Below are 25,232 nucleotides of genomic sequence, written 5' to 3' on the forward strand. Positions count from 1 at the left end.
TACCTGACGAATGTCTGATCAACTTTTTTGACTTCGTGTTCATGTCGGCTCCTTTAAATATCTTTGTTCAGAGCTGGAGGCAGAGGAATGGTGCAAACTGCTCTGCATGGAGTGTCTCGGCACCAGACTAAATGATATCAGCCTTGGAGAGCCTGACCTACTTGCAGCTGGCGTGCAGAGAGAACAAAAGGGTAAGTGTGAATTGAGTTTATCCTGTACAATATTACTGCATATGGACTTTATTATTACTATATAACATTATCATAATAAAAACAAATGTATAATTCTGTTCTCAAAGCTCTGACAAATCTAACTTTCTGTAAAACCTTAAAGTATTGCACAAGTGTTGTACAAGCCATTGTCTGTATTTATTTTCCAGAATTTGTAATGGTAATGTGATGCTTTTTATTAAATATTGACATGTGTCTATGAAATGCTGTCCCCGTGCAGTATAAGTGATATCAATGGCTTGGTTTAGATGCAGTTTAGAAACTCTCTCCATTGTTGTGAGAATTTGATGTAGCACACACACATTTCATCATTCCTCATGCTATAGCAAGAGTGTTGCCAAAACATGGTAAGGCTAAAAAAGGTGGATAAATCACCTTCTCACACTAAAAAGCCATACAAATTGACTAAAAAGTAAGGTTGTTTTTGCATGGCAATACGTTTGAAAGCCATACCATATGTTTACAAGCCCTAAACAGTCATTTGCAACGAAATCTCACCCAACTTTCTGCTGTAACTAAAGGCTGAATCAAGGAATTCTTCATTAACCACTGAGATCTGCTAAAAGTAGCCCTGGTAAGCTTCTTTGAACCAATAGAAAAAATATATGCAATACAAGGGGTTTAGAGACCTCTTCATTCAATATTTTGTTTATGTGATACCATTTATTAATTATTTCAAATTATTGACATTTGCAGGTGACTCATAAAGTACGGGTTCTTTATAATTTAGTTGTTTATACAAAATTACGGAAGCTACTATAAATAAAAACAAATTTTACAAACATGCATCCTTTTGTAATAAAAAATAATAACTAGTCCCTTTGCAAAACATAGAAATGTATTTTTTATCCTTTATACGTTTGTTATATTCATGTTTGGTGACTGGATGCTGATTGCTTTAAGCTTAGAGTTTTCTGTCCCTCAGCAGAAAGCTAAGATGCAATTCATGTTGTTAGTCTTAAGGGTACGAAGAACAATTAATTCATATTTGTACCCCAAAATGTAACAAATTAGCATAGTTGGGAATTAGAGCTAGAGGTCTCCTATATTACCGCTGTGGGCTACCCACCTCAGCACCAATGTATATGTCAGGATTTGTTTCACAAGAATGAAAACATGCAAAAAAAAGCTGAATTTGTTCAAAAAGACAAATAAGGGGCTTAACATCAAGACTTACATAACCAGCTTAGAAAAATGCCTGGAGGGATTAGCATCTACTGAGGAATTTGTAGAACTCATATAGGCTGCCTGTATACTGGATCCCCAATTATAAAAAACAAAAGCCTTTACTGTCCCTGCGGAATTCAGACTGAGGTATGTATTATGTAGTGGAAAACTGTAATGTTGGTATTTTGTTTTTTGTATTTGCGTAACGTTATGTCGGGGGGTTTGTTTTGTTTCATCATTTTTTTATTTTATTTTTGCAGACAAATTCAATTTTGCACCCTCAAAAAGAGGGTGCTAATACAGCCATATTTAACACATTTTAAAGAAAAGAAAGGACTCTGAATTAAATTTTAAATTTTAAAAGTGAATCAAAAAGGATGGTATGGAGCCCACTGGCTGACTGACAAAGGCCATCATGTCACCAGCACACTCTGCATTGGCATGCTCCTAAATAACCCAGGACCAGACCAGATTGCTCTGCAATCAAAGAGACCCTCCCTGGCAATCTTGCTCTTCCTGGTCTTGTAAATGGCTAGTTTGCCAAGACCCAAGAGCAAATTTACTAGGAGGTCTCTCTCCTTGGTGGAGCCATGAACAGGGTGCCCAAAAATAAACAGGGTGGGGTCATGACCACTGTGGAGGATATTAATTCTACCTTAAACCAGCACATTGTTTTTGTGTTTGAAGACCTCAGTACTCATGTCGACTTAGTGAGACAAAAGCAGACTTAGATGTGAGTTCCCTGCCTGAAGATCAAGTTTTCATGGTTTAAGATAATTAACAAGCCTAAACTAATCTGCTGACTTTTAGAAATGGACGTGTTACAAAGGACTCCCCCTGTGCTCTGTAATTGTCAATGTTTATCCATCAACTTTTATAAACCCTCCAGTGAATTGCCATAAAAACCCAACATTTGGATAAAATGTCCATTCGAATTCTGCAATCTGGCCCCATGGCAAAGAAACAGACGATTAAAAAAAATACTGATCCTCATTCACTCAGCTGTGAAATTTAACATTGAAACAGAAAAAAAGAGCGCAACTTCTCTTAATGGCTATATTAGTCACCAAGGACTGAAGCAGTGAATAAGGTGAACTGAGACGAACTCTTCTTTACTGAACATCAGATTCCTGCATAACAATTCCAGCGTGCTTGTTGGCCACAATAAATAAGAGTCATTGGATACAAAAAACACCCAAGCTCCTTGTAACTTCATCATTACAACGAGGCCAGTGGGAAGTTACCTAGCATGGGGATGACCAGAGTGGAGGATAATAATGCTATTGTAAAATGAGGATCCTTATGCAGTGATCGTGTCTGTTCATCTGTCACAGTGTACATGATAACTTACTTCATTGTGCACCAATCTATAGACACTTCAGATTGCATTGGCTATATGCATGTAACAATATACAAATGTGCATCAGGTACTGTCCATTAATTATGCATTTATGAGGACCTGATGGGCAGGATTTTCAAAAGGTTGTAAATAGTAACTCCAGCAATAATCAAGAAATCGGTATGCAGCATTGATTTTGGCGTTTTCAAGCAGTCATTATGCCTATTTCATTATTAATAATTGCCCTAATGTGATTTCCGAAATTATGGTAACATCTTAACGAGCAGTGCTTCTTGCAACTATTTCTATTGTTTGCATGGGAACTTAAAAGCAAATCCATGTTTATCAGAAGTTAATTTCCACTTATTAAAGGAGGGTTTTAATTAACTGTAGCCTATTTGAATTCTGCATACATACACTATATGACAGCTGACCTCTACTGTAGATTTAATTTGAATTATACAACTGAAATCTTGGTATAGAAAACGGCATATTAGATATTACAATAAAGTTTCCTGAGGTGATTGCGGATTTGCAATGTGTCCTTGGCTTTTAACAGCTGTGTCTTATCCACACAAGAACGGAGAACAGGCGTGCAGGAAATGTTGCTTAAAAAAGTTGTACATAGTAAGCTATGGCAAAACATATGTGGGGTTTCTTTTTTTTTATTTTTGTTAATTAATTAATTAATCAATTAAGTTTTTAATCCGTGCCGTCCGATTTTTACCCACACACCAGATAATTGTAAATCAATGTACATTCTGCATGAAAAAATGTAGAATTTTAAATGAAGTTTACAAATTATACACAACATAGATATTCACATAATGTTTTTTTTTTTCCGTTTGGCTGCTGCTTGCTGGTGGGAGAGCAGCCTCCCTGTACGCTAGTACTAGTTTCCATAACTGTGATCTCGTTAACATGCATTTTGAGTAATGAGTTCCCCTTATCTAGTCGTTGAGACAGAAAGTGATGTAGGTGACTTGTAACAATTAATCTTTTTAACAAGAAATGTGTTTATGAACAACCTCATCGACTCAATTTCAAAGCATTAACGGATTGATTTAATTTACACATTTCATTTGAAAATCACTTGCCACTAAAGCTCTAATTAGTATACCACGAGTTCGAGGGGAGAGTCGTGGTGCATGTCGGTGCTGTGCATTCAGAATTGTAATCAGGGGTGTGTGCTGGCTCTGTGGCTGTAGTACCCTTTCTTCTCAGTCCTCCTCTGCAACAAACAAAAATAAAACATGTAATTCCACACAACAAGCTCCGGCTGATGATTTACGTTTCAGTGCAAGGCTTGGCACTGAAAGAGCTGCTTCCACTTTGTACCACAAAACTCCTCCCTGCAAACAACCCGTCGCCACGGTTTCTCCAATCCTTGTCTGCCCCATGGGCTGATTGCAAGGGAGTCCTGTCGTGTACGTGCAGCTACGCGCTCCCCCTAATATGGTCCATCTAAGAGGAAGCATACCACCAACTTTACACAGCGCCCTTTCTGGTTGGGAGGGAGATTTACAGTTCAAATTCCTTCGTTTTCTGTTACAGGTTGGTATTTTGTAAATCTCTGTTAGCAGGGCAAAATAGTGATGATATTCTAAAATAGCTTTATATTATATTGCTTGCTCCACTTAGATGACATGTAGCTTACAGATATAATTAACTGCTATCAATTTTAATGATGAATGCACTCAGGCTTACGGTTGCCACCCATTCTGGTTTTGCCTGGATTGTTCTCTTTTTGAGGCAGCTGTCCTGGGAAATTTGTAAGACTTCCTGGGACATTATGTCATCAAAATATGATTTTTTTATTTTTTATTTTATTTTTCTACGAAATGACTCTGGTGTCCCGGTTTTTTGTAAATCAGAGGTGGGAACCCTACTCGGGCTTTTAAAATAATTTGCAATGTAAAGAAGCTTCTGTTATATTTTCTAGGACAGTGTAATGCCTACCAGCTGCCCCCCCCCCCCCCCCCCCATTAAAAGACCTAAATGTTCATGTGCAAAGGAAGAAAAACTGAGCTGTTAATAATTCCAATCTGATTGCTTTTAATGAAGACGTTACACAATTAACTAAACCAGTGTCCTTGGGAATTTGCAAGATTCAAATAAATTATAGTAATAATGTAGCAAATACAGTATGAATTCTAAGGTCTGTTGATTCATATTAAAAAAGAAAGAATCCATTTGACTTTTTTTCATATGTTTGATGCCTGCTTTTGAAACAAGATTTGTATTTTTGATGAATGCATAACTAAGGCGCAAACGATTGTTTCCCATGTGTTGCCTTGCAAACACTGGACTGCGTTCAGTGAGTAGAGCGCCTCAGGGCGTTACATGGCTTTTCCTATTGAACGATGTGCATTCCGCGAGCACTTCATAACAGTAGAGCCAAGCTCAGAGCTGTCTCGCTGGACCTGAATTGTGCGGTGGCTGCAAACTGATTTTTTCAGATATGGATTTGTATGACCAACACATGTGTGATAAGTAATGTTTTTGTTGTCATTTTGTTTACATTATAAAAATACAATAGTAATAATTACATTTTAAAAAATGTATGCAAAATGGCAAAACTCGCTTAAAGCGACTTTGCCTGTTATTGAAACTGCTCACTCCTAACAAAACGTCTGATAACTGCCACAAGAGGGTGCTCTGCTCATTGAGCCGACACATGGTCGCACAGGAAACAAGCCCATGGTCCACAAGCTAGAGCAGGGGTCGGCAACCTTTATGTGCAAGAGAGCCAGAGAGAAAGAGTGGTCTGCAAAGAGTCAATCATAAACGCACAAATTGTATGTACTTTAAAGGGGAAAAATGTAATTGATTATTGTACTTACCGTACACTTCTTTAATGCTGCCACATCGTTTCACTCATAGCTGGTCAAGTTCAGCTTCATGCAAGCATTCAGGCTTTCTTCTGTTAATCTTGAGCATACATTGTTTTTGCTGTGATTCAAGTGGGAAAATGGCTGTTCACACATATAGGTACCAAACATTGTCAAGACAGCAAAACTGACATTTTCACTGATGATGAATATGTGAAGAGCTGTATGCCTAATATGTGAAGAGCTGTATGCCTAATATGTGAAGAGCTGTATGCCTAATATGGCTAAAATTCACCAACAAAAACAAAATCTTGCAGCAAATACAAGATATGCCTTTATCTGCAAAAACAGTTCATGGTCGTGCTGTGATAATGGCGGATCAGTTTGGCAAGCAGCAAATAGCAAATATGAGTTCTGCTACATATCTCATTTTTTTTTAATACAACAGTGTATTCTTGGGCGATATATGTGGCAACTTAGTATGAGAAGAAGTGCTTAGGCAAAGACATACTTAAAACTCTTGGATTTTATTTGCGAGAAGCAGATCCAGTTAGGGAGGCATCTTTCAGTGTGTACTGACAGTGTGCCCAGCACGATGGGGAAACACAAGGGATGCGTTGCTCTTTTGTCAAAACAACAGAAAAGTCTCATTTTAAGCTTTCGCTGATTTACGCACCAGGACTTAATGTTAATCTTCAAGGGCAACACTGTCCTGTCTCTACAGCACACAGTTTTTGCATTTGAATCCAAATTGAATCTGTTATCAGAGATATGGAGACTGGCAGAATTACTCTCTTTGAGATGTTACGCATGTTTCGAGATTCACACATGGTTAAGGATCCTAGCAACACTCTAGATCTGCTAATGTCATTCAAGCCTCGTTTTGTGGACTTTCAGACACAGCCCTTTGTTCAAGTTTATGATTTGTCCCCATGAAACATGTGTGGAAGCACTGGACTTGACAGTGATTCCGGGAATCTCAAGCAGAGATTTGGACTTCAAGGAGTCAGCCATTTGGGTTGAAAAGTTCTGCACTCTAAATTCAAATCTGGAAAGCCTTGCTCAGCAACGCACAGAACTGGCAAAACTGCACAAATGGACTGACAACATGCCCCACATGTCATCCAGTTCCTATCCAGTTTTAAATAACTTTAGCATAACTGAGGCAGAAGTGTTAAAGGGACTAGGAGCTCTTAAAATAAACAAATCCCCTGGGCCGGATGAGATCCTCCCAGTAGTACTCAAAGAAATGAAAGAAGTAATTTACAAACCGCTAACCAAGCTCATGCAGCAGTCTCTTGACACAGGGGTGGTACCGACAGACTGGAAAATTGCAAACGTAATACCGATCCACAAAAAGGGAAACAAAACTGAACCAGGTAACTACAGACCAGTAAGCCTGACTTCTATTATATGCAAACTTATGGAAACTATAATAAGATCCAAAATGGAAAATTACCTATATGGTAACAGGGTACTGGGAGACAGTCAACATGGTTTTAGGAAAGGGAGATCGTGCCTAACTAACTTGCTTGATTTTTTTGAGGATGCAACATCGATAATGGATAATTGCAAAGCATATGACATGGTTTATTTAGATTTCCAGAAAGCTTTTGACAAAGTCCCGCACAAAAGATTAATTCTCAAACTGAACGCAGTTGGGATTCAAGGAAACACATGTACATGGATTAGGGAGTGGTTAACATGTAGAAAACAGAAAGTACTGATTAGAGGAAAAACCTCAGAATGGAGTGTGGTAACCAGCGGTGTACCACAGGGATCAGTATTAGGTCCTCTGCTATTCCTAATCTACATTAATGATTTAGATTCTGGTATAGTAAGCAAACTTGTTAAATTTGCAGACGACACAAAAGTAGGAGGAGTGGCAAACACTGTTGCAGCAGCAAAGGTCATTCAAAATGATCTAGACAAGATTCAGAACTGGGCAGACACATGGCAAATGACATTTAATAGAGAAAAGTGTAAGGTACTGCACGCAGGAAATAAAAATGTACATTATAAATATCATATGGGAGATATTGAAATTGGAGAAGGAATCTATGAAAAAGACCTAGGAGTTTTTGTTGACTCAGAAATGTCTTCATCTAGACAATGTGGGGAAGCTATAAAAAAGGCTAACAAGATGCTCGGATACATTGTGAAAAGTGTTGAATTTAAATCAAGGGAAGTAATGTTAAAACTGTACAATGCACTAGTAAGACCTCATCTTGAATATTGTGTTCAGTTCTGGTCACCTCGCTATAAAAAAGATATTGCTGCTCTAGAAAGAGTGCAAAGAAGAGCGACCAGAATTATTCCGGGCTTAAAAGGCATGTCATATGCAGACAGGCTAAAAGAATTGAATCTGTTCAGTCTTGAACAAAGAAGACTACGTGGCGACCTAATTCAAGCATTCAAAATTCTAAAAGGTATTGACAGTGTCGACCCAAGGGACTTTTTCAGCCTGAAAAAAGAAACAAGGACCAGGGGTCACAAATGGAGTTTAGAAAAAGGGGCATTCAGAACAGAAAATAGGAGACACTTTTTTACACAGAGAATTGTGAGGGTCTGGAATCAACTCCCCAGTAATGTTGTTGAAGCTGACACCCTGGGATCCTTCAAGAAGCTGCTTGATGAGATTTTGGGATCAATAAGCTACTAACAACCAAACGAGCAAGATGGGCCGAATGGCCTCCTCTCATTTGTAAACTTTCTTATGTTCTTATGACTGATTTGACGAAATTGGAGCGTGAAGATAACCTCATTCTGCAAACTAGGAATGAACTTCCACTTACACACAGCACAATGCAGAAGCTTACCTTTGCGAACAATCTCTAAAGAGCCTGAGAAAGTTGCTGAATTTAAATTTCCATCTTTATTCGACCATGCCTTTTTACTTTGCCCTGCTTTCATTTTTCTTTGCAGCTCCTCACTGGGCTTTTTCTGCGCCTTCACCTTCTGGGTTTTGTCATAAGATGTTGTAAATTCGATTTTTTGTTTGAAGCCATTTGTTAACTGCATATGAGACAAAGTGTAAATCCTAACTTCTCCACAAAGGCTGAAAAGAAAAGTTCCTCATCCGACTTCTTTCTTTTTGCCATTTTTTCAAAAATGAAACTAATGTAAAGAGCTCTACACTACACTTCGAAACTGAAAAAAAACGCAGTAAAAGCAGGGTTACAGATTGTGACGCTAATAGTACGTTGTAGCAGGGTGACGTGTTACATGCGTGGGTAGTCATTGAAAAACACAGACACAGACACAGAGCATTGGTGTTGATACGCCGCACAGGCGCGCAGGTTTAATTTGAACACCAAACTGACACTAGGGTACCAGCGATGATACTACTCTATAGTAACCCTCTCTGTAATGTTCTGGGATCCACATCCCCTAAGCTGACCTACTTCTGTTCTGTTGCTTCCGAAGTCCCAGCCTCCCAGCGACTCTGGGCTTTTCCGACGGTCCTGGCTTACAGTTTAAAGGATCCCGTGGTAGCAGTTCCTGCAGAACAGACGCTCCCTGCTTAGATGTAAACAAACACAGATCCCATCTGTGTGTCAGTGGCGTTACAATCGCCCAGAGTTGTAGTGCAGCCTCTTTTTGAGCTCTGTGCAGCATCCCTAGGCACGCCCCTCAGCCAATCCAGAACTCCTGTATATCTTAGCTCAGGGCCAGTCTGCCACTCAGCTGGTTGCTTAGCAACGCACCTCCGGCTGTGCATCGCAGCTGATTTGAATCACAGGCACACACACACTTGTGCAGGAACCAGCGAACCCGCTCCCTGTCACATACGTAATACATTTTTTTTTTTTTTTTTTTTTTTTTGCGTATTTGTGAATGACTCAGAGAGACATATCAGGTTACTTGAATAGCCAGGTATGGCTTGCGAGCCATAGGTTGCCAACCCCTGATCTGGGGAATGGGCTGCCATAGGCTTCTGAGCCCTGAGCTGGGGAATGGGCTGCTATAGGCTTCTGACCCCTGAGCTGGGGAATGGGCTGCCAAACTATGTTGCAACTATGCCAGGGCCTTTCAGCATCCCTACAGTCAAAAAGCCATGCTGAAAACTTCTACAACTGCGTAGCTTGAGGAAGCACTCTCATTGGCTAGAGCCTCCTCATCACACAACTTTAACACATCTCTATTTAAAATGATCAATTTAAAAGAATGCTTTAACTTTACATCTACATCAACTTAAGACGTTGCTTAACAGCATTAAGACAACTCCAGGCAGCGTGATTAACAAGATGATCGTATCATATTAATCAGACCCCCTTTCGGGTCCCAATGCTTCATTAATTAACTGGTACAAAGGCCATCCTGCTATTTAGGCAGATTTCATATTACAGATTTCAGCTCCCATTTGCGGTCTCATACAAATCAGTCGTGTTAAATTATAACAGAAATATGACCATTATATTGTGGTAATGTGTGTGTGTGTGTGTGTGTGTGTGTGTGTGTGTGTGTGTATATATATGATTAACATAAAAAAATGGTGTGTATATATATATATATATATATATATATATATATATATATATATATATATATATATATATATATATATATATATAGAACCCCTAAAGTGTGTTCTTCAAGAAAGGTGAATTCCCAGGTAGTGCAATACTAGTAGTAGTATACTACTAGTACTTTAGTAGTTTGCTTTGGGCCATCATTAAAGTAATTCAACTTCCAAATATGAGTGCTAAAAATATATATGAAAAAAAAAACATGTAAGGAAAAATGTGTATTAGTTTAAAAAAAGTCAACATTTGTCAGAGCATTCTATTTCTGTAATTCATAGCATTAGATAATTAACATATGTGGTCATTACATTAAATGACTGTCATTTACAACCTGTGTGAATGCAGTAAAAAAATAATTTACTTAATTGTATTTGTGTATTTCAGAACGGTTCAATGTTTACTTGATGCCTACACCAAACCTGGACATCTATGGGGAATGCACTATGCAAATCACACATGAGAACATTTACCTCTGGGACATTCATAACGCCAGGGTAAAGCTGGTCATGTGGCCTCTCAGCTCCCTTCGAAGATATGGAAGAGACTCAACGTGGTTCACATTCGAATCTGGCAGGTATGGTTTTGGAGAATAATACTGAAATGCCAGAGATGTTATAGTTTAAAGAACTGAGCAAGTAAGCCATGGATATACTTTACTATTTACAAAACACCTGTTTTAAATACAACTAGTATTTTCTATTTTTTTTTTTATTTTAGATAAGAGTTTTCCAAGACTATTTATATTTCAAATACTTTTTTAGAATGGCAAACTATTTAGTATTTTTTTATTGTAAAAAAAGAAAAATTATGTTAATACTAACGTTAACAAGAAACAGTTACTAAAAGGATGAATTCCCGCTCAAGTTATTGTGGGATGGTACAATAATTTAGATGCAGTTGTACATTCGTTCACCATTATGTATACCCTCTTAGCCCCTCTAAGTGCAGGAATTGTCCCCATTGTGTTCTGCTCTTCCTGGGTTATAACATGTTACAGACATCCATCCATCCTTTCTTTTTTTTTTTTTTTTTGCATATTTGGAAAACCGCTTACCAACTGTCATGAAACGAGGTATTAACATTGTATTTAGCATATGCTATTGAGAGTATCAGCTTATGGGTATATATTCATGTATCAAATATGGGCAGTTGCCTGTGATTGAATAATTCAACAATGTAATGGAGAAGGCATTCAAGTAAGGGTTTTAATTATTTGATATATAAAAAGTTAAATAAAAAGTGAAGTTGTACAATGCATTAAATCAGCATCAAGGACAAAGCGTAGGTCTGGGCTGTGAAGGATAATGAAGAATCAACATGCAGAAAGGTTTTACTAAATGCAGAAAAATATTGATCCCTCTGGCTAATAAGGTTTTCTGTAGCTGTGCTTTGTCAGAAAGTCAGACGTGACCCCAGCTGCCATGCTTGAGAAAGTGTACTGAGGCATCATTGTTAATATTTACTGAAGCAATCAAATAGCTATCACTAAGAGCTGACACTGGTATTTTCATGCTCTGTTTCTGGTTAGTACCCTTTTTTTCTAAATTAACATATACTGTAAAACAGGATTCTTTTACGGCAACTTAATTTCGCTAATGCCCCTCGAGGTACATTTTATGCAGCAACAAATGTATGCACTTTTGGTCTGCTAGATTACATGACTCAAAATCACAATCTTAATATTAAAAAAAAAATAATAATAATAATTATTGGCATATCAAAGTCAAGCACAGTGCCTGGCTATTTTGACTTGTGTTGAAGGGTCATACACATTATTATTTCCTTTTTTTTATTTTAACGTGGTTGTTCAGTGGCCTTTCTTCACTGGCAGATGCTACTGCTCTTTCTTCAGATGCCTTTCTTCTGCATTTGGGCCAGAAGTTCCTGGGTTGTATTTTAAACCCAGGGGAGAAGCATGTTTACCTGTAATTTAACATAATCAAGTACATAAAAACATAAGAAAGGTTACAAACGAGAGGAGGCCATTTGGACCATCTTGCCCGTTTGGTTGTTAGTAGCTTATTGGTCCCAGAACCCCATCAGGAAGCTTCTTGAAGGATCCCTGGGTGTCAGCTTCAACAACATTACCGGGGAGTTGGTTCCAGACCCTCACAATTCTGTGTAAAAAAGTTTTCTGTCTATTTTCTGTTCTGAATGCCCCTTTGTCTAATCTCCATTTGTGACCCCTGGTCCATGTTTGTTTTTTCAGGTCGAAAAAGTCCCTAGGGTCGACATTGTCAATACCTTTTAGAATTCTGAATGCTTGAATCAGGTCGCCGCGTAGTCTTCTTTGTTCAAGACTGAATAGATTCAATTATTTTAGTCTGTCTGCATATGACATGCCTTTTAAACCCAGAATAATTCTGGTAGCTCTTCTTTTCACTCTTTCAAGAGCAGCAATATACTTTTTGTAGCGAGGTGACCATAACTGGACACAATATCCTAGATGAGATCTTATTAATGCATTGTAAAGTTTAAACATTACTTCCTTTGATTTAAATTCAACACCACTATATATCTGAGCATCTTGTTGGTCTTTTTTATAGCTTCCCCACATTGTCTAGATGAAGACATTTCTGAGTCACAGTATTTTTCATAGATTCCTTCTTCAAATTCAGTATCTCCCATATGGTATTTATAATGCACATTTTTATTGCCTGCATGCAGTACCTTACAGTTGTCTCTATTAAATGTAATTTGCCATGTGTCTGCCCAGTTCTAAATCTTGTCTAGATCATTTTGAATGACATTTGCTGCTGCAACAGTGTTTGCCAAGTAGTAAGTACTGTATTCAAAAACTATTAACAGTTCTGTTCTACCCAGTTACTTTGGGACGGACACCATGGCAACTGAGAGCGTGCACGTGACCAGAAATAATGTACAGTAGAACTGCTGTTGCAATTACCCATTACTCATTTTTAAAATTTTAATATACAGTACATATATTTCATGAATATTATATTTCATGGCATGTTCATTTTGCAGATTTTTAATAAACGCAAAATGTCTTGCTCTTAAAATGTTCTTGTTTTACAGTAGAGTGATGTAAGGGTTTGATAAAGCATGAGTGGCATTTTCTCTTGACACTTTCCTATAATGGTAAGCAATCATGGACTATAATCACGACACATGCATGTTCACTGCACTGATTCTCATTATTACGATTTACCAGTATTGAGTGTAGTGTGCTGGCACATATATTAAAGTTATTTCAATATACAATATCCATGTTTTTTGTAAGAATAAAAGGTGTGTATTGTGTCTTCTTCCATTCTGAATACAGTCTCTGCAAAATCTTCCCCAGCTGCTGTTACCTTAAAATCTAAATATTTACAAGACATTAAATATCTGCATTAATTTTTTTAGCCTAAAGTTAAAATGTTAGCATTTAATAAATTATATTACCCAGATGCAATTTAACTAATTATTTGTCTTGAATTGTCACATCCTTGAAAATATAAATATATTTTAAAGAATATATATATATATATATATATATATATATATATTATATATATCTATTATATATTAATGTAACAAGATGCCCAGTCTCTGCTGATGAGAAACATCCCCATAGCATGATGCTGCCACCACCATGCTTCACTGTAGGGATGGTGTGTTTTGAGGCATGGGCAGTGTTAGCTTTGTGCCACACATAGCGCTTTGAGTTTTGGACAAAAAGCTCTATCTTGGTCTCATCTGACCACAAAACCTTTTCACACATCGCAGCTGGGTCAAACGCATGCTTTCTGGCAAACTCCAGATGTGCCTTCAGATGGTACTTTTTGAGTAACGGCTTCTTTCTTGCCACCCTCCCATACAGGCCAGTGTTATGCAGAGCTCTTGATATGGTTGACTGGTGCACCATTACTCCACTCCCAGCCACTAAACTCTGTAGCTCCTTCAAAGTGATTGTTGGCCTCTCTGTGGCTTCTCTCACAAGTTTTCTTCTTGTTTGAGAGCTGAGTTTTGAGGGACGGCCTTTTCTTGGCAGTGCCTGGGTGGTGTGATGCAGCTTCCACTTCCTGATTATTGATCCAACTGTGCTCACTGGGATATTCAAACAATTGGATATTATTTTGTACCCTTTCCCTAATCTATACATTTGTATTACTTTATCTCTAACTTCTGTAGAATGCTCTTTGGTCTTCATTTTCCTTCAGATTAACAGCCTTACCAGTGATCCTTCAACAGTGGGGTTTTTATCCAGAAAATGTGACAGCAACTTTAATGGTTCACAGGTGGAGGCCAATGGTAAGGTAATTGTTTTCATCGGTGCAAACTGGGAGCTTCCACAGCACAGGAGTTGATTACTAATGCAAGCAAGATATTTCAGTTTTTTATTTTTCTTAAAAATATTTCCCAACATAAAACCAATGTCACCTTGCAATAATTGATTCTCAGTTTCAGTGTTTAAAAATAAAATATCAAACAGAACGAAATTTCAATGTACCATTTGTAATTCGGTAATATGAGAGAATTGGTCAGGGGTCTGAATACTTTTGCAAGCCACTGTGTGTGTGTGTGTGTGTGTGTGTGTGTGTGTGTGTGTGTGTGTGTGTGTGTGTGTGTGTGTGTATATATATATATATATATATATATATATATATATATATATATATATATATATATATACACACACACACACACACACACACACTTTACACTTTACTATATATATATATATATATATATATATATATATATATATATATATATATATAAAGTTTAGGCTAATCAAGATGATTTGCCACATTCCTTGGTTTTGAAGACCAATATAACATGCCTTTGACATTTTCACCTTATTTTCATCTTTCTTACACAAAGTCAAATGTATGAATGGATTATTCAATCAGAAAAGACTAGGCCATTATGAAATAAATGTGCAACATAATGTAGTTATAAATTTAGAATCCAGTAATTGCATCACTGGGATTAAAATAGTCTGCAGTCCTCAGTTAATTGCAGTTAATTTGTTTTACACATAAAAATGATATACAAGTGCTAAGGCTCAGCGTCACTCACAACAATTGACCCTATTCACAAAAGCTTTCTTCATAAAATATTTCACAGTTCTTCTGTCAGTAAGTCGTGACTTAATTAAACTGTCATTCATGGAACAAAAAAGGCCCATGCAACTCAAGTTAATAAATTGCTCCTGTGCTATACCCATCTTTTTTTTATTTATTGCATTTCATTGACATGTCAGTGAGACTCATTTAAATACAGTGAGGGCATTTTCAAAAGCTCTGCAACATTTGGTGTTTGTATATGAGTCATTCCTTTGTATTTGTTGTTTTCAAACCAAGCATATGCTACTAACAGTGTACACTACACCATATAATATATACAGTTTACTAGCCTGAACCAGTTACAAAACTGCCCCCACCCTCAAACACACCTTAAAAGGAAACTTATACATATGATTCCTATGCAATTGTTTGGATAGTTACTCCAAAGTGACAAAAGCATACCCACAGTGCCAGCATTGGGATGCATGGCATGACCACCTGCAGGCCTGTTGCAAAACCAGGAAGTGTAGACTGGGCCACTATCTTTTAATATTAAACCTTGGCTATAAAATCTGACTTCTAATTCGTTAAAATACCATCACGTGACATATGTCAGTTTGAACTATAGCGTCAGAAGTCCTTAACAATGGTATATATTCATAGCGTCAATATAGCAAAGATTAACAGCTCTGACCTCTGATGTGCTTGTCCTTGCCCCTGAAAGAAAACAAAATGGCTTTTCCTTTTTCGCTTTTTCGTCAGTTGAAGATGAGCTACAGCAAATTCTAAACGAATAAGAAGGTAAAAACAAAAATGTTGTAATGAAAACATGGCATATTCCAGCAATACATTATCATCACTCCAAAGATAGACTTACACAGGTCGGTGGAGAAATACAATCTTCAAAACCTGAACCTTCTTTTGCAAGCGTTCTGCTCTGCGGTCGAGAAAGTGAATAAAAAAAAAAGTACCTTGAGCATTTCAATACTGGCATTGTTTTTATCTCAATGTTATTGATATTTCAGAATGTGTGACACAGGAGAGGGTCTATTCACATTTCAGACGAGAGAGGGAGAAATGATCTACCAGCGAGTCCACTCAGCAACCTTGGCAATTGCTGAGCAGCACGAAAGGCTAATGCTGGAGATGGAGAAAAAGGCAGGTGTAATTTACATATATATATATATATATATATATATATATATATATATATATATATATATATATATATATATATATATATATATATATATATACATAATTTTATAGGGTGTATTTTCACTTAATTCAGTTTTGCGTTATTAGGAGTTCCCGTTTCCCCTGCAAAGCACTCTGCTGTATTTTAATGACTGTTTATGTTGTATGGGCATAAACCTGTAAACCTGAGTCAGTGGGGATCCTTTTCACCCAGGACATAGCACTTAAGAGAAATTTTCATAAATGAAAACCAATACAAACACTCTTGTATTGCAATAAGAATTTAAATGGAATTTGGTATTAGTGCCAAAAATATTCAAAACAATCGCGTATTATTATTAGTATTATTATAATTAATTAATTAATTAATTAATTAATTTCTTAGCAGGCGCCCTTATCCTGGGCAACTTACAGTTGTATACAAAATAAAATACATATCAAGAATTACAGTACAATTAAGAGCAAGATACAAAATACAATGACTTCAGTCCTAATAAGAGCAAATACAAAACACAGTACAATTTGATTTTGGGGCAGTTCAAGAGCAGATAACAGTGTTGATAGTTACATCAGGGTTAGATATGAGTACAGGTGAAATACAAAATATTAGATTGGATTAAGTGCAGGATTAAATACAGTGAAATAGGGAACAGATAAGTGACAAATTAATGCAGATAAGCAGATAAATTAAAGTGCATTAAAGGCAGAGTGCTATATTGTCCAGAAGGGAAAAGTTGAGTTTTACAGGTGTTGTCTGAAGAGGTGTGTCTTGAGAAGGCGCCGGATGGTGGTCAGGGGCTGGGCAGTTCTGACATCCTTAGGAAGGTCGTTCCACCACTGCGGGGCTCTGGAGGCAGGGGAGTGTAGAGGAGGTACAGCCAGTCTTTTAGTGGAGGTGGAGCGGAAAAATCGGGCGGAGGTGTAGGGAGAGATGAGGGTCTGAAGGTAGCTGGGTGCAGTCTGGTCAAGACATTGGTAGGCGAGTATGAGAGTCTTGAACTGGATGCGAGTGTGATCAGGAGCCAGTGGAGTGAGAAGAGCAGTGCAGTACCGTGGGGGGAGCAAGGCAGAGAGAACGCCAGGTGAGCAGCGGAGTTCTGGATGAGCTGGAGCAGACAGGTGGCAGATGCAGGGAGGGTGGCCAGAAGGGAGTTGCAGTAGTCTAGGCAGGAGACTACCAATGATAGTTTTAAAGTAATTATGAGTATTTAAACTGAAACCTCATCCAAACTGTTTGATTGTAGTCCAAAACCATTGCTAATCTTCCAAGTCATATTAAGTAAATACAATGTAAAGGTTCCATCACTCCATCACACCAATTGCCCTTTGAATAGGCTACTTGTAAAAGTGCATTGCTTTTTATAAATAAAATAGGTGTGTCACACCTATGAAGAGAACAGTGCAAGAGTATTCTTTTTATTTTATAAAGTTGTATTGATAACATATTATCTTTGCAATGGACTAGCAAATGCATCCATCCTCTTCATACATCAGCTTCAAAATGTATCTTAAGGTTAAGACTGAGTAAATGCAAACAATATAAATGTGTGGGGGTGTTTTATAGTGGTTTGAATGATGATAATGTGTTATATCATTTTGGAAAAATAATTCAGAGCTTTATTACAATGATCCTAAGAAGTGACTAAACACTTTATAGAAATCAATCTGCATTAGTCAATGCAAGTAAGCCTGTGGAAGTTGTTACATGTTTCAAAACCAGAGACAGCCTATGCATTTTGAAAAGCATTTAGGACCCATATTCTTAGAGGAAACTGAATGCAAGACTGATTCCATTTAGTAAGAAGCCTTGTGTTCTGAGTGATTAACAACAGAGCTAATTCTTCACAGAAATTGTACCAATTTAAACACCAAATATTGTGTTTCCTGTTGCAGATACAATCCAATTCAAATGAAACTACAACATTATCTAGATCAATATCACTTCCTCGCAGTGCATACTGGCATCACATCACCCGACAAAACAGTGTAGGAGAAATCTACAGTTTACAAGGTGAGTAGTGATTCTAACTCTGACAATAATTCTTATTTTATACCGGATGCATCTGAAATAACTTATTAAACAAAGTTTTGCTGATACAAATACTATTTAAATGCTGTTTGTGGGATTAAAAAAGGTGTGATAGAAAAGATTTAAAGCATAAATAAATAAATAAATAAAGGGAGTTGTAAATTTGTTTTGAAAAGGTATGCTTCATATGAATGTAGCGCCCCCTATGAGCTAAAATCTAGACCAGTGTTTCTGAGGCAACAGGGGCGCCGTAGAATTTTTTGAAAAACTGGAAAAAAAAACTTCCCTTGTATTAGTGTTGGAACCGTATGGCATTGTGCAGCGTTGCTTTCCGGGTGTACCTGACAGACACAACATTACGCGATGCTCATGTGGACTTGCCATTAGGGAGTCACTTGTTTTTCAAATCTTACAAATCTCAAAATTTATAGAGATGAATTTCAAATTTATGGCCCAGAAGAAACGAGATTTTGGTGCTTCCACATCTACTTGCAGTGATGAAGCTGAACATGAAACTAAGAAAGTGAAAGTGGTGAACCGATACTTCTGTGAGAGCTATCTGCAATATGGAATATCATTTACATCATTTACATCATTCCCTCTTCCACAATGTCTCACGTGCGGGGTGAAACTCTCCCACCATGCCACCAAGTTAAAACAACACCTTACAAGCAAACATTCATCCCTTGCCAAGAATGACATTACATTTTTTCAAGCATTTGAGGGATCAGAATGAAAAGTAAGCGCGATTGATGACAGATTGTGCAACTGTTTCCGAAAAAGCGCTGGAAGCAAGCAACGTGGTCGCTGAGCAAAGGCAAAAAGAGCCACATACAATCGCAGAGACATACATTTTAACAGCATGCAAATACATTGTGAGAGTAATGTTAGATGCAAAAGCAGTCAAGGAAATTGAAAGTTCCCCCTTCAGATAAAATTAGAATCATGAGGAAAATTTGCATTGCAGCTTGATGATTCGACAGATATCTGTGGCCATGCTCAACTCTTGGCTAATGTAAGGTACATTGACGGAGATAGTATCAAAGAATATTTTGCAAAGAACTTCCAGGTAACATGACTGGAGAGGAAATATTCAGTGTGACAACAGCCTACCTTGGGGAAGAGAACTTCACTGGAAAGATTGTATCAGTGTTTTCATCGATGGGGCAGCCCCCATGACTGGCAAAGTGAAGGGGTTTGTATGCAATAATATCGTTAGGTGATGTTTCTTGATTAGTACAAGTTTTGTATTATTTGTTGGTCATCATACAAACACATGTGTTCTATTAATTAGTGTCTTATTGGTGTGAAGTGTGAGTTGATTGAAAATACTTGTCACAGTCTGAACAATAAAGTTAATGATGTTAGAGGAACAGCAAATGTGGTAAACAGCGTAAACCGAGGCTATTAGAGGGTGGGTTCATTTGGAGACAATATGGTGGTGTGCCTGGGAAAACAGTTAAAGGTATCAAGGTGTGCCGCGGCAGAGAAAAGGTTGGGAACAAGTGATCTAGACTGAAAGGCTGTAAATCACTTAGCTTAAAGACACTGATAAGACTTTTATAAAAAGAAAAAATTGCATGTTTCTTTTAGTAACAACTCGCCTTCCCCCACTCACCTCACTTTCTACATGAAACACCATGCCCCTCCCCCCAAAGTGTGAATCGCTGTGTCGGTCATGACAAAGCTAAGCATCAAGTGAAGCAACACGCCCAGTTCACAACCATTCACAGCTTCTGCAATTAAACTTTGTCCAATATATTTCTTATGTCTTTATCACATCAGCTAGGATACATCTCACTTTAATGTATATTATTATTATTATTATTATTATTATTATTATTATTATTATTATTTATTATTTTAAATGTAACCGTTGCCAATATTTTTTACCCTGGTTTTCTCCACAATTGGGAATGCCCAATTATTATTTTAATCCTGGTTCACCGCTGCAACCCCCCGGCGACTCGGGAAATGGAGGCTGAATCACGATTCCTCTGAAACGAGCTCCTGCCAATCCGGCATTTTCCGCACTCCGGATCCACAGCGAAGCCATCAGACCCATAGTGCCGGAGGACAACCCAGATCTGAATGGCTCCACTGCAGACCCGCAGGCGTCCTATCAGCCACAGGGGTCGCTGGTGCGCAGTGAACCGTGGATTGCCCTGCCGACCTAATCCCTCCCTACCTGGGAACCCCCAGTCACGGTCGGCAATGCCTGGATTCGAGCCTGCGATCTCCAGGCTATAGGGTGCATCCTGCACTCCACGCAAATGTATATATTTTTAAAAGGGAATTTTCAACTTCTAATACAAAATTCCAACCCTTTTAAAAGTTTACCATGGTAATTTTTCATACACATTGTGTACACAGATGGAGTGTAAACGTTACATAACAGATATTAAGTTAAGTAAATGTTAAAAGGGAATGCAGTGGACATTATACATACAGTAGCAAACATCTATTTGAGTAACACTCATCTAAGATTAATGATTCTTTTGACTGAAATCAACAAAGTAGATGTGGACCACTATATCAGTGCACTAACGCTGTTGTATAGCAAAAAGATCTGCACGGTTATCTGTCAGAAAATCAGTGTTCGTAAACTTTTTACTTGGAACTGTTAATGGCAAATAAGACATGAAATGACTGAAATGCCTTAAGGGTTCACTCTAAAATATGTCTTCACCTACATTTCATCATCATCATCATCATCATCATCATCATCATCATCATCATCATCATCATCATAATAATAATAATAAATACAGCAAACCCCACTTATCGCCATATTGTCCCGGGCAGAATATAACGGGAGTCAATGGAAACAAGCCCCTGATAATATCACTTTAGTTATTGGCACACTTTGCTTAACATCTATCACATGTACAGGCTATTCAGCTGATTTGCACCCCACGTAATATTATTTCAAACTGCGTGCAGGACCGCGTTTCTTGCCATGCATGCTGACTGTGCAGTGTCTGCTCTCACTCCGGTGTTGCAGTGTCTGCTCTCACTCCGGTTAAATAAATTACATTTTACTGTAACCTCATATTCATGAAAAATAGTGCACAGTAAATCACAGTCAAAAAAAAAAAAAAAAAGTAATTTTAACTGTGATGCCGGGTTTTTTTTTTTGTTGTTTTTTTTATGGTTTTTTTTTGGTTTTATTTTTTAAATGATTGTTATTGGTAGCCAGAAATGCTTATTTTGCCAGATTATTAGTAAATTCCTATTATATTAACTCTGACTATTGTTAACATTTCTACTCAGTCCCTCTGAAATAATATTAAGCAGATTTAGCTGTCTTAATATTATTAATGATAATATCAGTAATGTTTGGGGTTTTTTGTTTGTTTTTTAAAGAAAAATACCTAAACAGCAGTCCCACCACCTTTGATTCCGCTGCAATAGAAGTATCAATGTTTACTTATTTCTGTTTTACTGAGCTGAACGGTACAGTAAAGCATTAAGCTACAGTATACTGAACATATGTTGTTCGCCACAAATAGTTTGAAATATTAGGTTCGTTGTATGTTTTTGTGGCCTGATCTGCAACGTGTGACACCTGCTGGTGAAACATTGTATTTCAGTAGTGATCTGTGACAAATCAGTTTCTAGTCAGATATCACCCTCTAGCGTGCAAAACATGTAGGACAGGTTAACGAAACTGCATAGCATTGTCATCAAATTTGCCATTAATTGTCATTTGTATAGTTGGCCATAGCTACCTCTATTATTGTCTCCCAACTCGAAGTGTTTAAAAATTCGATTTAGAACTCATAATATTGAGAAAATACAAGAAAAAATAAAAATAAAACAGTCCAGTGCTCAGATTGTTTAGATAAAAAGCGGCACACGTATGGATGCTGCACAATTTAAGGAATGAAGGAAACTGAACCTCAAGGAGAACAAAATAAAACATCAAATGTAAAAAGCATAAATGTACAAAACTATAAATTATGCATATTGAGTGATCCATTTCTGTATATGGAAGTTATGAAATTTAGCACTGATGCACATTTAATCAGCATCTTACCAGAGAGAGAGAGAGAGAGAGAGAGAGAGAGAGAGAGAGAGAGATGTTCCAAACTTTTTATTTTTGTTGTGTTTTCATCTATTTCTCCCCTGTTCCTTTGGGCATTGTAGAACCGTACCTCTGTAACCCAATATAAATGAAAGTATGTAAAGAAGTATTGCAGCACATACATCATTTTGGCATTTCCATTGTTGGTTTCACTTCTGTAATGGCCCAGCTCTCATCCAGCTGCCCAAGAAATTAAAATGCTACAGAAGGTTTTATCTGCAAACTCATTTAGACATTTCACCGTGGTGTGTCTGCCTGTAACCTCTGACACTAACTGCAGATTCTTTTCAAGTTCAGAAACAACCAACAGTTTTATCCTTAATTGCTCCACAATAATAGTAATAAAAAATCTTATTATGTTATGTTAAGTTATTTTTATTGTAAGTTATGTTAAAAAGGGAGAAAATAAATCAGAGGTTATTATTTGTGGCTAAAGTGACAAAAAACAAAAACCATGAAAATAATGCAATGGTGTGCTACTATTTAAGCCTAACATTTCCTGAAATAATAATAATAATAATAATAATAATAATAATAATAATAATAATAATAATAATAATAATAATATTCATCACAATTGTTTTGTGTGTGCTAGTGACACCGTAATAAAAAAATCAATCCCAGGGATTTCATGTAGGTGTTTAGGTACTGGTAACATATCAAATGTTTTTCTTTGACCAACTTGCTACTCGCATTGTAGGACACTTTTGGTATTTGTGGTGTGTAAAACTATCGAGATTCATAAGATGACTAGACAAAGGACAATTAGACATTTAATTAAAAATACTTTATCAAAGACTTTCTATTTTGTAACTGTGACAATGCAACATTTAGGTGTATTGTGAAATCTCCGTGGTGTTGGTCACACATAACTAGATAGATTTAGCTTCTGGTACACCTGCAATATCATTTACACATAACCCTGTCCTGGGAAAGTCAAGTTTATCATAGTGACCCATTCAGAGCCTTCACATCCTGTAGCGTAATCAGAGGGATTCATTGAAAACTCTAAAAAACACTGATTTGTCTGTACTTCTGGGAGTAAGGTTTTCAATGTATGATTTTTGCCTGTCAAGATCTTAAAATTTGAACAGCAGATTCTGATGCAATCACAATGTGTGTTGGATCCTAGAGTGAGCTAACCTCATGGAGATTGTAATAACCCCAAGACATTTGTACAAACACATGTTTTCATTTTATTGATCTGCCTGGTATTGGTCTGTCCTGTGTTCCTTCTGTTAATAACAGAATGTTAAGAAATAAGATTCAAAAGCTGTACAACATCTTCATGTAGTCAGCAAATATAAAACAATACAGTAACTGTGCAGCAAACATCCAGCTTTGTCAATCTAATGGTGCCGTACTGCAGCTGGGGTCATTAAAATGATCCCCTTTCAAATTCTCAGCATTTTGTGTAACAAGGTGTAACAATGCTAGAAAATGCTGAATAATATTTTTTTGACAGAGAAAAGCCAGCCTATTAATAAAGGTAAGTTATAAAGGGAAAGGGAAAACAACGTATCAATGAAGATGGTGGTTCTGTATTTCCTTAAATGTTGAACCTTTTAAAAATATTTTACTGTTCTAAATTTTACACGTTTATATATATATATAATATATATATATATATATATATATATATATATATATATATATACACACACTACTGGTCAAAAGTTTTAGAACACCCCCATTTTTCCAGTTTTTATTGAAATTTAAGCAGTTCAAGTCCAGTAAATAACTTGAAATGGTACAAAGGTAAGCGGTAAACTGACAGAGGTTAAAAAAAAAGTCTAGGTTACCAAAAATTGAAAAATAATGTACATTTCAGAGTTATACAAAAACACCTTGTTCAGGGAACAGGTAATGATCCTCGAGCAGGTTCGGAAGCATTTAAACTAGAAAGGAAGGGGGGAGAAATCAACAAAAAAACAGAAGGGAGACCGCATCAAAACAAGAACAACAACTCAGGTAAGACAACCATTAAATGTATTTATCTAAATGCTAGAAGTATCAGAAACAAAATTCTAGAACTTGAAGCTACTGCACTAACAGGTAACTATGATGTGATAGGTGTTACAGAAACGTGGTTATCTGAGAGTGATGGGGACGAATATAATATTTGTGGGTATACACTGTATAGGAAAGACAGGCAGGACAGAAGAGGAGGAGGGGTAGCGCTATACATAAGAAACAGTCTTGAAGCCCAGGTGTTAAACCTGGACAAAGAAAATAAAACCGAATCAATATGGGTCAGAATAACAGACAAAAATTCAAAAGGCATAATAATAGGAGCATGCTATAGACCGCCAGATTCAGACGGTGAGCACAATAATCTGTTATACAATGACATTAGAAATGCGTGTAGCAAAGGAGAAGCCATACTAATGGGGGATTTCAACTTCCCCCAAATAAAATGGGAAAACCCGGTGGGTAGCGCGAAGGATGAAATAGAAATGGTGGAAATGACAAATGACTGCTTCCTAACACAATTTGTGAAGGCACCCACTAGAGGGGAGGCATGCCTTGATTTAGTCTTTTCAAATAACGAAGATAGAATAACTAAAACAGAGGTCAGAGAACCACTGGCAAACTCAGACCACAACATGGTCTCATTTGAAGTGTTTTTTAAATCCCCAAAAGTAAAGACTAAAGTTAAGGTTTACAATTTTAGAAAAGCAAACTATGAAGGTATGAAACAGAGACTAACAGAAGTAGATTGGAGTAAAATAGAGAAAACACCCACAGAAGAAGGATGGTTGTTCTTCAAAAATGTAGTACTAGAGGCGCAAAACAATTACATCCCTAAAGTAG

General features: G+C 37.1%; 1 protein-coding gene across 2 annotated transcripts in view; it reads left to right on the plus strand.

The window, feature by feature from the left end:
* Positions 1 to 25,232, plus strand: part of LOC121312722 (docking protein 6-like) — a 106,955-nt gene that overhangs the window by 65,740 nt on the left and 15,983 nt on the right. The window contains exons 4-7 of one of the 2 annotated variants that reach the window (XM_041244432.1): positions 72 to 191; positions 10,478 to 10,667; positions 16,131 to 16,269; positions 18,196 to 18,313. In XM_041244432.1, coding sequence (XP_041100366.1) covers positions 72 to 191; positions 10,478 to 10,667; positions 16,131 to 16,269; positions 18,196 to 18,313 — 567 coding nt within the window. The remainder of the gene's footprint in view (positions 1 to 71; positions 192 to 10,477; positions 10,668 to 16,130; positions 16,270 to 18,195; positions 18,314 to 25,232) is intronic. The other variant, XM_041244433.1, reaches the window with a different exon arrangement.

This window comes from Polyodon spathula, chromosome 3 (genome assembly GCF_017654505.1).
Source record: "Polyodon spathula isolate WHYD16114869_AA chromosome 3, ASM1765450v1, whole genome shotgun sequence".
Lineage (NCBI taxonomy): Eukaryota > Metazoa > Chordata > Actinopteri > Acipenseriformes > Polyodontidae > Polyodon > Polyodon spathula.